Source organism: Pithys albifrons, chromosome 7 (genome assembly GCF_047495875.1).
Source record: "Pithys albifrons albifrons isolate INPA30051 chromosome 7, PitAlb_v1, whole genome shotgun sequence".
NCBI lineage: Eukaryota > Metazoa > Chordata > Aves > Passeriformes > Thamnophilidae > Pithys > Pithys albifrons.
In genome coordinates, this window is record NC_092464.1 from 50,003,140 (window position 1) to 50,015,468 (window position 12,329).

Here is a 12,329-nt window from a genome sequence, read left to right on the forward strand (position 1 = left end):
GTATTAAAACCCACTCTAATGTGAATGACATATTCCAGATGTAAATGTATACCAATGCTCTTCAGGCACGAGATGTCCAAGCCATTATTGGGTGCTTCACAGAACAGAAGTGTTTTGTGTGTGTACATCCATATGTGCATGTACTTACTTTATAACCCAGTGCCTTCACATGTTTTTCTCCCTAAATAAAAGTTCACACATAGTGAAGCACTATTTTACAAAATATCCCTGTTGGCACCTTCGCTACTTCCAAGGAAGGCATGATCTATGATTTATGTAAAGCTGCACATACAATTATTCTTTTTTTCTTTTTTAAAATTTGTAATAATAGCTTGTATTTCATACACAAAATAGTCTGTTGTGTTATTACAGTGCTGCAAATGCCAGAGGTTCTGAGCAAAAGGCTGCATCTCTTTCTGAGCAAGAGGTTATATCTGTTTCTAACCATCTTAACTACCAGATCTTATTCGGAGTTTTCGGTTCCAAGAAGCAGGATGTGGTTCTAAAATCAGGATTTTTTTCTTGAGTAAGATTGGTTTCAAGGCAAAACAATGCATATCATATAAAACCTACTCTGCTCAACTTTATGTGAATCTTCCAAAATACACTGAGAGCAGGAATTTTTGCTGATAGAAATATTAGACTGTTTGGCAGTAAAATACTTTCCTTCCAGGAATTAAGAACTGGTAAGTCTCCTTACCTTTCCACACTTACAGACTTAATAGTTGAGATGGGATGGCAAGAAGAAGCCAGGTCATTCTATGAACTGTTTGTGCTTCAAAAAGGAACAGATCTTGTGGTCTGTTGCAATTCTTTAAAATCAGTAAGAAGTTCTACTCAAGAACACAAGCTGAGATTTTCCAAGACAGGAGCCAGAGTGGCAATATGCCTTTACATATATCAACAAAACGAAATGAGCCAATTACAGAAAAACTAATCCAACAGACCTTTGGAATTTCAGATGGAAATCCGGAAGACACTGTCCTTTCCTTCAACGGCTTTGGTGAAGCTCATGAGGACAGCAAAGGGCCAACAAAGTCATGATCCCTATGACAAGTGTCAGGAAAACCTGGAGCTATTGCTGTGGTTGTGTTTGGTCTGTTAATGTCTGTGTGTCTTGGTATAATTACTTACCCAGTTTCATGGAATCTCTTTGTTGTCTCACTAAGTGTGTAGATTCAAAATATTCTCACCTTTCTGTGCCCATAAATTTTTAGAGTGGGGGTTGTATCAGGGGGTTAAGACTGAATTTTTTGCCATTAGCTATGCCACTAGTGAAAGAAACATAAACTCAGTGGATGTCACCATTTTCTGTCATGCTGTATGTTAATTCCTGTTGTGCAGACCATACAGAGCTTCCATTGAAATAAAATGCCCTTTTGTAGTTCCGTTATGTCAACCATCCTATGTTAAGGATGAAGTGAGCAAGAAACTTCCCATGCTTTGAATTTTGGACGTATTCCTTATGAGTTAGGCTGGCAAGGCAATGCAATAATAAACTGCTGCCATTCCCATTCTCTGGATAAACAGAAAATTCAAAGCCTATCTGCAAGCTTTCAGCATGTACATTCACATGCCATATATGGGTATAAAGAAGAGGAAGACTTCCTGAAAAGTCAACAAGATCAAAGCATTACCTGCTCAAATTCATCAAATGCAGGCATTTTTAAAGCTTCCAGTATCATGGAGTTACTTGCTTCCTTGAATATCATATACAGGAGTTCCTGAGCTTGAGTCATTTCAGTCAGACAGAAACCAACATTGGGCAGGTTCATCATTCTCAAGGTACCTGCAATTGCCTTACCCAGGCCTCTGTCAGTGAGGAGGGTCAGGTCCTTACTTCTGTTCCTGGTGGCTCAAAGCATCTAGACAGAATGAGTACTTTTGCCCAGCTTCAGATTTCTAAGGGAAAAAATTTTAGGAAGCTGAAATAAAAGCAAAATAGGATGGGAATATGAAAACATTTCTGAGCTCTGCTGAATTCCAACAGCAACACAAAACTATTCCGTTTATATATTTAGTGAAATAAATCCTGGCATCACCACCAGTATGTTTCCTCTTATTGTGGGAGTTTCTTTTCACTTGTGTTTGGACAAATATAAGACGAATAAGAATAAGGGACAGATGTCAGTGCTGTAAGTGCCAGTGGGAACTGGAAACTCCCTTCATCAGCTGCTTTCGGAGTGTTCAAACCTGACCAGCACCATCGGTCTGGACCAGGAGTGCTGATGGGCATTAACTGACAGACCCCCACTTCAACCATCAGTCCTCATGCCTGTGCCAAAGCTGGAAACTGAAAGAGCAGGATTAACCCATCCCAAAGCTGGAAACTGGAAGAGCAGGATTGACCCATCCAATGCTGTCCTTCAGGGAGGTTTGGCTGACCGTGTCCCATGCCATTTGGCGCTTTTCCTCAGCCCTTGCTTGAAGACCATCACTCTGGCTGCGGCAGCCACTGACCTCAGCAAGGCTCTGCTGGCTGATTTCATGTTGCAGGGAGGAAAACACTCCCAGCGTCTGCGCCCATCCCTCCGGAGATGCACAGCTGAGCCCACCAACTCACCGCTGTCTGGCTGCCCTTCTCCTCCCAGCCAGGGATTTCTTCTGTTCGTCGCGTGTCCTCTCTCCCGCTTTCCTCTCCCTCCTGGCTTTTACATTTCTTCCACCGCGATCCATTAGGTGTTTACCGGCAGGATAACGTGACTTTTCACACCGGCTCTCTGTGTCGCTGCCCCGCAGACGGGGCTGGATAAAGCCTCTCCCCAGCCACAGCTGGCTGGACATCTCCCCCCACCTTCCCCTCCCCTTCACACCAGCCAAGCCAAGGATTCCTCTCTCCCTCCCTCTTTCTTTTTCCACCCCTCCCGCCTTCAGTGCAAACCCAAGACGCAGGATCCTGCCGAGGGAAAGCGCTCCTTGGAATCACCACCGCAGACCCCGCTGCGAAAGTCCAGAGGAGGGAGAAAAAAAGCCTCGGCAGCCAACGAAGCTCCTGCGGCTGAGGGCTTTGGGAACAGGGCAATGGCTCCAGGCGCTCAGAGATTCTCTCTCACCTTTCTCCGGGGTGTGGGATCTGTCTTCTTCCTCCTTCAGATCATCTCTGTTCAGGCTGATGGTGAGTCTCCCATTCAGTTTGGGCTGGGTTGCTATGGCTGGAATGAGAGCTGTATGTTGAAATGTGTTATTTAAAAAAACAAAAAAACCACTTTTTTTTTTTAATAAGGAGTTTAAATACACACCCCAGTTTGGATTAGGAAACTTCTGATTCAGAGGTTTTTGAGACTACAAATATCCTGGGGCTAAGCAGAGAAAGGAAATAAGATCACAGAAGGCTAAGATTATTTTATTACAACAAAATGACAGGGTAGTGAACTTTTCCAGGGGAAGTAAGAATAATAAAACAAAGCCAGAACACGACTAAGAAGACTCAGCTATGTTTTAGGAGCCCTCTTTTCTCCAAAGAACTTCTCCATCTGCCCACTTCAGATGCCACACAACGTCAATTTACACAGGCAGGTATTGAGGAAGGGAGCACCAGAAGTGTAAGACTTTCATAATGTTTTCTGTTCAGTGCCACACAAGCTGAAGATGAGTGCTCACCTCTCAGCAGAGGAATTTCATCTACACTTCATTGCTGAGGGATGTGATCAGGACATGAATTTGGCATGAAACAGCAGCTACCAGTTATTCTGAAATGGGACTTTTCCCTCACTGATGGTAATCCTGAATAGCTGCATCTGTTGAAAGTTTCCAGTAGCCTATTGCCCTTCTAGTGCTTCAGCCTGTGATAATGATGACCAACTTGCCTTAGCAAAAACACAACTTATTTTAAAACTGTGTTTTTTCCTGGGACAGCAATGCTGAGTGGCCACATTTTTCCACTTTCACAGCTGAGGTACTTTTATGCCTGATCTCAGGGTATTTTTATTTCAATACACTAATCCGTTACCATTGATGTTTGCTGCATTATTCCAGAGAACAGATCTTAAACATTATAGGGCAATAAAAACCTCTCCTTGTTTGTTCTCAGAGTATTTTCCCTGTTTAACTTAAATTTATTTCAGCTGGTGGCAAAGTGTGGCAAAGCAAAGGGAGAAAATTAATCTTGCCTGTACGTTTCTACCGTTTTGTATAAAATACCATTTATACAACAGAAGCCGGTCTTGTAAATTTGAAGGAAACTACTTTTCATTAAGCATTAAAAAAAAATATGTCAAACAACTGCACTGTGTTGCAATAGACAAAACTGTGATTCTGTTTTTGGGATATACTCCTTCTCTAGGAAAATGCCCCTGAGATGAGGGGAGAGTGGGAAAGCATATCCCTGAAAATGTGTTCTCCACAGAACCTGAGGAGACAGGACAGGAATAATAATTTTCCTCCTAAGAATGCTTCACCTGAAGAAGCCCTTGTTTTTATAGGAGCACCTTCCAATTTATTATTTCTATAGAATTAATTGCATCATCTTGATTCCTAAACAGGCTTTCCCTAAAAGAGAGAGATAAAAAAAATGTTGGAGATCATTTTAAGGCAGAGCTCGTGACAGATTGGAATGATAATTCAACAGGTTGTCAAATTTACACATGGTAAAGCATTTATAAGAATTAAAGAATTTATAAGTATTATAAGAATACCTGAAGTGCATCACAGTTGTCGCATATTATTATAGTACCGTAGTTTCCATTTTTATTTAAATTCTAAGTAGCATTGTAAAAAATGTGTGAGTCTGCCATTAAACTGATCTTCAGTGGGTTCTCCTAGTATTAATATTCAAGCAAACAACTGTAACACAGTCCTGTAAGGCACCTGGGTTATTACAAATTAAAACAGAAGAAAACACTGTACGTGTATGTGAACTTTAAAATTTATCGCTATGTATTTAAGAATATCTGAGAGGATGAAACAGGATTAATACTTTCTTTTATGACAGATTCTGGCCTGGTCCAGACAGAAACCACCTTATTAAGTTGTAGGTGAAAATACAATTGAGCTAGTCTCTACCACATGCAAATGCCAAAGGACCATTCTGGGTGACACATATGTGTTTGTGTATTTGTTATTTTTAACTAAAAGTAACAGCCTGTTTTGCAAACCACTGAAGGGATTTTGAATTTGCCTTGTAAAAAACCTGTGAAATTCAGGCTGGCCCCTGTTACAGTCAAACCTCTGAAACTGGTAACAATATATTTCCCTAAGGAAGATTTTTGCTTTATTATCTCACACACAAATAATGACAGAGCATACGCAATAAAACTGAAGGCCATTGAGGTCTGGTGAAGGTGTGAAGCCTCAACGCTTAATTGATCTCTTTTGACCAGTATTTAGCACAGCACATGTTGCTGTAGGGCCGATAGACTCCAGAAAGACCAAGGTAAAGACTGAAATAAAATATAGCTTTGTTTCATTTTGCAGCTTTTTTTTTTTTCTTTTACAATTGAAGTGTGCTTGCTCATAGCTCTTCAGGTCCAGGTCAGATGGACAGAAGGCTCCCTGAGGGCTCGTTCCTGCTCTGATGTACCATGGGGTGCCTCTGCTGTTGGTGCAGTTACTGGAGAACAATAAGGGTTAATGAGGCAGTTCTTAGTGGTACCAGTGCAGGTGGGGGATAAAATCTCTTCAAATAGGAGAACAAGGATGCGACTTCCTGCATCCCACACAGGAGTTGCCTCTGCTTTTTTGGTCTCCCTGCTCTGCCTTTTCATGGCTGCTAAAATATCCACACATAGGAACCATCATTTTCTTCAGGGTACTTGCCCTGAGACAGGAGAGGATGATGGCTGTCCATCCACCATTCCAAGACACTTCTGAATTGGAAAAAAAAAGTGCTAATTTAAAAACTTTACTGATTGTTCCAAAGTGGAGTTGTTCAGCTGGCTAAATTTGGATTGCATGAAAGTCCTATTGGTCAGCCTAGTCACCTGGTAGTGACCATGCACAGTGACTGCAGAGGATGCAGGTGAAAGGATCCAGAACCCTGAAAGCCAGGAATGAATAGGTGAGATTCTGAGATACATCCTTCTGAGTAGAAACTGTTGATGTCCAAAGTTGGAACAACCTCCTGTTATAGTCTATACTTCAGCTTGTTTTGCATCCCTTTTTTCAAGCAAAGCAAAAAAAAAGTCTCCCCTCCCCTCCCCTCCCCTCCCCTCCCCTCCCCTCCCCTCCCCTCCCCTCCCCTCCCCTCCCCTCCCCTCCCCTCCCCTCTTTTTTCTAGATGTTCACATTTAGTAGCAGGTGTCTAAGCATTTCAGGCTCCTGCTTGCAAAACAGCATTCATTCTTGCATAACAATTCCATTTCATCCTAAAATGTGTAGAAAAATCAAAGTTTAGGCTCAAACTGAGTTTAGCTGAGGGGGAATGCACAGGTGACATCTTGATTTTCCTGTTTTTCTGATGATGTAGTATTTTTTGAATTTAATAAGACACCATACACTTTAGTTTCTCACAGAAATAAACTCCACACTCATGAACACTAAGTAGAACAGGTTATTAACCAAATGTCTGTCTGCAATTGTGGAGTTTTACTGAATCCTTCACCTTTACTGCTACTATCAAGGCCATTGTTACACACAGACAGAGAAATGAAAGTTAAATAACTCTTGAGGTACAGAAGTGACCTTCCCTTCCTCTGCTCTCTTTCCCTCAATTTGAAGTTGTTAACATTTGAGTAAAAATGTATTAGACTCCACATTTGCACACCTTTCACCACATTTATTTTGTTGAAACTGATTAGTTTTTCTCCATTGAACTAGGAAGTGTCATCATGCCATGAGAGCAGCACACTGGGCACACCTGCTAAAATGTGTTCATTTTATATTATTTGTGAGACACATTCTTGCTTCAAAGTATATTTGTCTATGCAGTTTTATGTCTCTTCTTTGAGAATAATGCAAATCCTGCTGAAGACATGGAGAAATGTGAACTGATTTCAATGGGCTTTGAGCTGTGCCTGTGCACCTCAGAAGAATTTCTTGTGTTTGTTACTGTAAGAGAATAAATGAGCCAAACCATCTTCTTGATAACTGAGTGAATTCTGCTGAAGCCACTGACATTCCCCAAAACATGCAGAAATAGGTTTGGGACTGGTTTTATTTTTGAAGGTTTCTTTTGTTAGACTTTCACATATCTGATTGTAGATGGCTTTTTGTTCATGAAAACATGGTAAGGATTGGTTGTTAGAAGCTGAGTTTAGCAAAATTTGGAGCTGGAAATAGGGGGGAGTGAGATTAATGAACCATTGGAACAGTTTACTCTAAAACGTGCTGTAAATTCTCCATTACTTGGAGGCATTGAATCATAACTGGATGCATGTTGAAAAGAGATGCTCTAGTTCAACCATGAATTTTTGGACTTGAGGGTGGAAATCTACAATCCAGTCATGCAGGAATTGAACAAGGTGATAAAATTGATTCCTAGAAGCCCTGAGATCTTTGTTGCTATGGGTATGTTTTCAATCAGAATATATTGGGGTATTCTTAAGTAAAAACTATTATTCTAATTCTTGTTTACAAAGTTTTAGTGCAAAAAATAATTGAAATATTATTATGTGAAAATATAATCCAAGTCTGTAATAATAGTGATCAGATAATGGTAGAGGCTACCACTATAATGTAGGTTAGTTATTAAAGAGAGAACCTCTTTGATTGCAAATGTGAGTTTTTCATCAGAACCATGAATCCAGCTGATAATTAACAGTTAGAAGAATTATATCTTATTATTTATGTCTTAACATTGAAGTTAAAAACTTTTTCACTGCTTTCCAATGGGAATCTGAAAGAATCTTACTGTGACAAGGGTACTTTTCATTCTGAACCTGCTAAACTCGACATGCTCATCCAGTCTCCTGAGAAATACTACTTTGCCTGGATTTTTAGCTTGATATTTAAACCATAGGCACTTGCTTTGTTTACAAAGGCTTCAGAAAAGTACATAAGTTTGGTAACAAATTTTCATCCCACCTGTCGGGGTGGAAGCATTATGGGAAACAAAGGTTACAGGAGAAAAATGAAGGAAGAGAGCTGAGAGGAAACTCAGACATGGTGGCTGTTCAAAGGTGCTACAACTAAAGACATACTACATTCTTCATGTAGACATGATCCTTCATCCTGTGTCTTATGGAAATATAGAACAGTCTCATATTTATACCAGAATGACAACACATCTCTTGATACTATCTCAGAGGGAAAACTGATTTCAGATACACCAATATAAAAAAATTACTGTAATGTCATCAAGTGAGACAAACTTTTTTTTTAAGAATCATTTTATTAAAACTGATAAAAATGTTACAATTAACTATGTTCCTTAGATCATCTTATATTGAAAATGACACCACTTTTGTGATAAAAAGTGAGAAAAATTCAATACACTGATATCCAGAGCATGTTAACCATGACAGCGTAAGGTGCAGAATTCAATTTCAGTGTTGCAGTGTTTTTTATGTAAGGGGATTTCCTGTTTAGATGTGCTTTTGTATTTTTTCCTATTTCCATGCTCGCATGTCTCCTGTATATTTTTCCTGTATTCCTTAGTAATGTGACACATCTCAGGATACTGAGGAACCAACTATTCCATTGGTCAAGTACTTGATAAGTGAACCTTATGTGTTATGATATTTTCTAGGTAAGAAATTAGGCAAAACCAGAGGGCAAATCTTAAAAACAGGGCAGATAGCCCGAGAGCTTCTAAAACTTTGGAGGAGATTCAGAGCTTGACCTGGTAAGCAGGTCAGCCTTCTTTATCCACTTCTGGCTAACCAGAATTTCCTATAAAGCAGTTCACTGTAATTTTCCAACCAGTAAGTCCTTCCTAGCTTACCCTAAAATCCACTTATCTATATGATTTGAACATCCCAGGTAGCTTTACAAATTACAAGACTCTGTTTTGAATCAGCAGCTTCATAAGTTCTAGCAAAAAGTTAGTATTTCTTAAGTGCTAGCAAGCACATGACAGCAGTCAAGAAAAGCTGTCTCAGCCTCTGTCTGGCATAGATAAACTCCTCTGAAAATGTAATTTGCTTACTGGCAAAAAGACTAAATTATTAACTCATTTTCTTCATATTGTATCTACATGTAGCTCCATGCTTAACGATCTTCCTTTCTTTAAGTCTTCTAACTGAAATACTAATAGCTGGAAAATAAGGGTTACTGCCATGTCAAATGAACATTTATGATTTACATCAGATCCTATGCAAACTTACCCCCTGTGTCTTTGATGAGGCATCTCTGTCCTGAAAGTCGAGTGGTGAAATGTAGAATGTGGATGTTTTCAGAATACATAAGTTTTTATTTGGGACAAAGCCTCAGCAAAGCATTATACTTAATCTCTGCTTTCCTTTAGGGATGAAAGTTGTTTTGCACTTTAGAATGGTTGTTTAAAATCATCACCTTTCTGCTTATACAATCTCTCTTCCTAGGCTATGCAAACTTCACTAGTCTGTTCACGGCTTTGGAAACAGGAGCTACGTTAGTGTCATGTTAGTGTCATGTGTCTTATTTGGGACATTTTCACAGAAACCTGATGTTTGTGTCCTCAGGAATGTAGAGTCTTGCTTCTTTCACTATTTTGTGTAAATTCCCTCATTCTAATTACAGTTCATGGTATTGATTGCAGTTGAGAGTCAAGAGACAAGGTAATCTACTGGTTAGGACACTGTTCTGTGCTTCTGGTTGTATCCCTTTGTCAGCTACTGTTATCTGTTCCTTCTCACAGCTGCTTGTCCCGCTTGTTTCAATTGCCATCTGTCCAAATCAGAATGACTTCTTACTGTGCATATGTAGAATTCCCAACAAAGTAGGAATCTTCCCTCAGGACCCATCTGCACTTGCCAGCTAATGTAAACACAACTGACAGGTTTACTTGAGAGAAACTGTACATTTTTTGTTGTAAGGACTATAACTCTTCTCGTGGGTTCAGCTGTGCACAGGTGAGAACAGAAAGCTGTCAGGGACAGACCTACCCTGTATAAGTTCCCTGTATTTAGGATTAGAATCAGATTTGTCATTTTGTTGAATAATATGTGGTGGGGGTGGCACTTGGTACAGAACCAGGCTGAATCTGTGTGAAGAATTCCTAATCCTGGTCAATACATCCCATGAGTGTGAACACTCTGTGTGTGCTGGAAACTGCATTCATATAATCACTACCACTAACCCACTTTGGAAAGGAGACATAAACAAGTGTTTCCAGGCATTTATTGAAGGCAAAGTTGCTTAAAAGTTGTCTTCCTGCACCTGCAGCAAATTCAATCTGTATCTTTGAAATGCAGGAGATATTCTAACAGATGTTATCATAAGAAAGATGGCAACTTAAATGTCAGCACTGTAAACTCTCTCATTGTTTATTTCTTTTTCTGGAGACACTCAGCTAATATGTTTATTCCATAACCCAGTAACTGCTCAAGCTTCATTGCCAAAAACCCAATTTCCCTGTTCCCAGTTGCCAAAACCTCTAACTTTCACCCTTATAGCTTTCACAGTATTAGATAAATTAAAGTAAAATAAACTGAACTGAAAATAAAAATCACACCAAAAATTGTTATGCTAAATATGTTCACATGTTCATTGAAAAAAAAAAAAAAGCGCTTTTCTTTCCAAAAAGGTATGATAAAAAAGTGGCTTGCATTTAGATCCAAGCTGTCACTGACTGGGATGATTTTGATTTTAGAGAATAAGTATAAATCTATTTCTGACACAGGAGACTGGGTTGCAATACTGGCTTTTAGGTATGTGCTTACTTTATAGATGTAGTTGTAAACTGTAAAAGGCTTAGCCGTGATTTCCAGTGTTAGTAGTCTACAACAGATGTTCTGGCTTTGACAATATATGTGCATATGTGAGTGTTGTGCTTTCTTTCACCAGATCTTAAACACAGAGATACAGAGCAAGACAAACTTCTCCTATAAGCTAGGAATGACCAGGGCCTTAGCCATACCTGCTTTTCTTAAAAGAAAAGGTACCTTAAAGACACTTAAGTATTGATAAAAATGCTCATTCCAAAAAGTAGGTTGCCAGCTAAAATAAACTTAGTAAAAGCATGAAGACTCTATTTGGTGATAATTTGCAGCATTTCTGTTGAATATGTATTGAGTACAATTCCACGATGAATGGCATGTCCCTTCTTGGTGTTGCAGGGAAAGTGTTTGCACTTGAGTCCAAGAACAACTCTCAGGGTCTGGATTTAGCTGAAGCTGAGAAAGCTTGTGTGGACCTGAGTGCTCGCTTGGCAACTGCAGAAGAACTGAAAAGGGCTGTTCTGGACTGTTCTTTCGCTGGCTGCACCACAGGATGGCTCGCCAGTGGCTCTGCTGGGTAAGGACAACAGCATTGCACTTGCTAAGAAGTATAAATGACAGTTGTCAAACAAGTTTTCCTCCTTGACTAAGAACATAACTGAAAAACACTGGCCACAATCCAAGCACTGTGACATAGAGCTAAATATGTCTCTCTCCCCCAGAATTAATTGTTTGCAACTAATATTGCAGGCACACAAATATCCATCAGTCTCAGATTACATATTTCACAGATTTGAAGCAATTTCCTCTTCTTTCCTTCTGAGTTACATCATTGTAGCCTCCTGTTCTCCTGGCCTGTATGCAGTGGGATGGTGAGCCCTAAAGAAGCTTGCAGGCTGAGGACACAGTCCTTGTGTTACTGCCAGTGCTCCCACTGACTCTGTTGTTCTCTGCTGTTTAAGAAGCTCAGCAAATTGAACTCATGGAAGCCTTGTATCTATCTTAGGTATTGCCCCACGCCTGAACAGGCAATAGGCACCTTCAAACAGGCACAGTTTTGGATGCACTTAGCTCTGATAACACACATGTGGTGGAGTGTTGAGAAAGCCACCAGGGAGCTGATGCTGCTTCCCAGTGTGTCTGGGTCAGCTCAGGGAACTCAGGCAGCTCAGGTGACTTGGTGCTGGGCTGAACTTTGCCTCACATTACAGACAGCATTGCAACATGTACTGGCCTGACACAGCACCCTCCATGAACCATTGCTGCCTCTAGAGACCAGTTTAAGGCAGGAATGCACAGGTGTCCTGTCATGGAAACTACTTCCCTCTGTTCCACAAGGGTACAGTCAGCCTTCATGGGTACTCCAGAAGTCCCAACTACTTTCAGTGGAATTTAAGATTTTGAGATCATATGTCCATATAGGTGCAGATACACACCAGGAGCAGTACGGCCACATTGCCACTCTGCTGTGGATGGTGAGAGCTTCCCAAACTCAGCCTAACTCAGACTCATTCCAGCCTTGCACAGAATGTGCCACTGCATTGGGCCAAGCACGTCCATCCCAAATGCCCAGTCCCTTCCAAAATGAAAGGCTTC

General features: G+C 40.3%; 1 protein-coding gene across 1 annotated transcript in view; it reads left to right on the plus strand.

Moving 5' to 3' along the window:
* The first annotated feature begins 3,021 nt into the window (after positions 1–3,021).
* SUSD5 (sushi domain containing 5) overlaps positions 3,022–12,329 on the plus strand; it is a 40,712-nt gene continuing 31,404 nt past the window's right edge. The window contains exons 1-2 of the mRNA XM_071560648.1: positions 3,022–3,115; positions 11,133–11,310. Of these exons, the coding sequence (XP_071416749.1) occupies positions 3,022–3,115; positions 11,133–11,310 (272 nt within the window). The remainder of the gene's footprint in view (positions 3,116–11,132; positions 11,311–12,329) is intronic.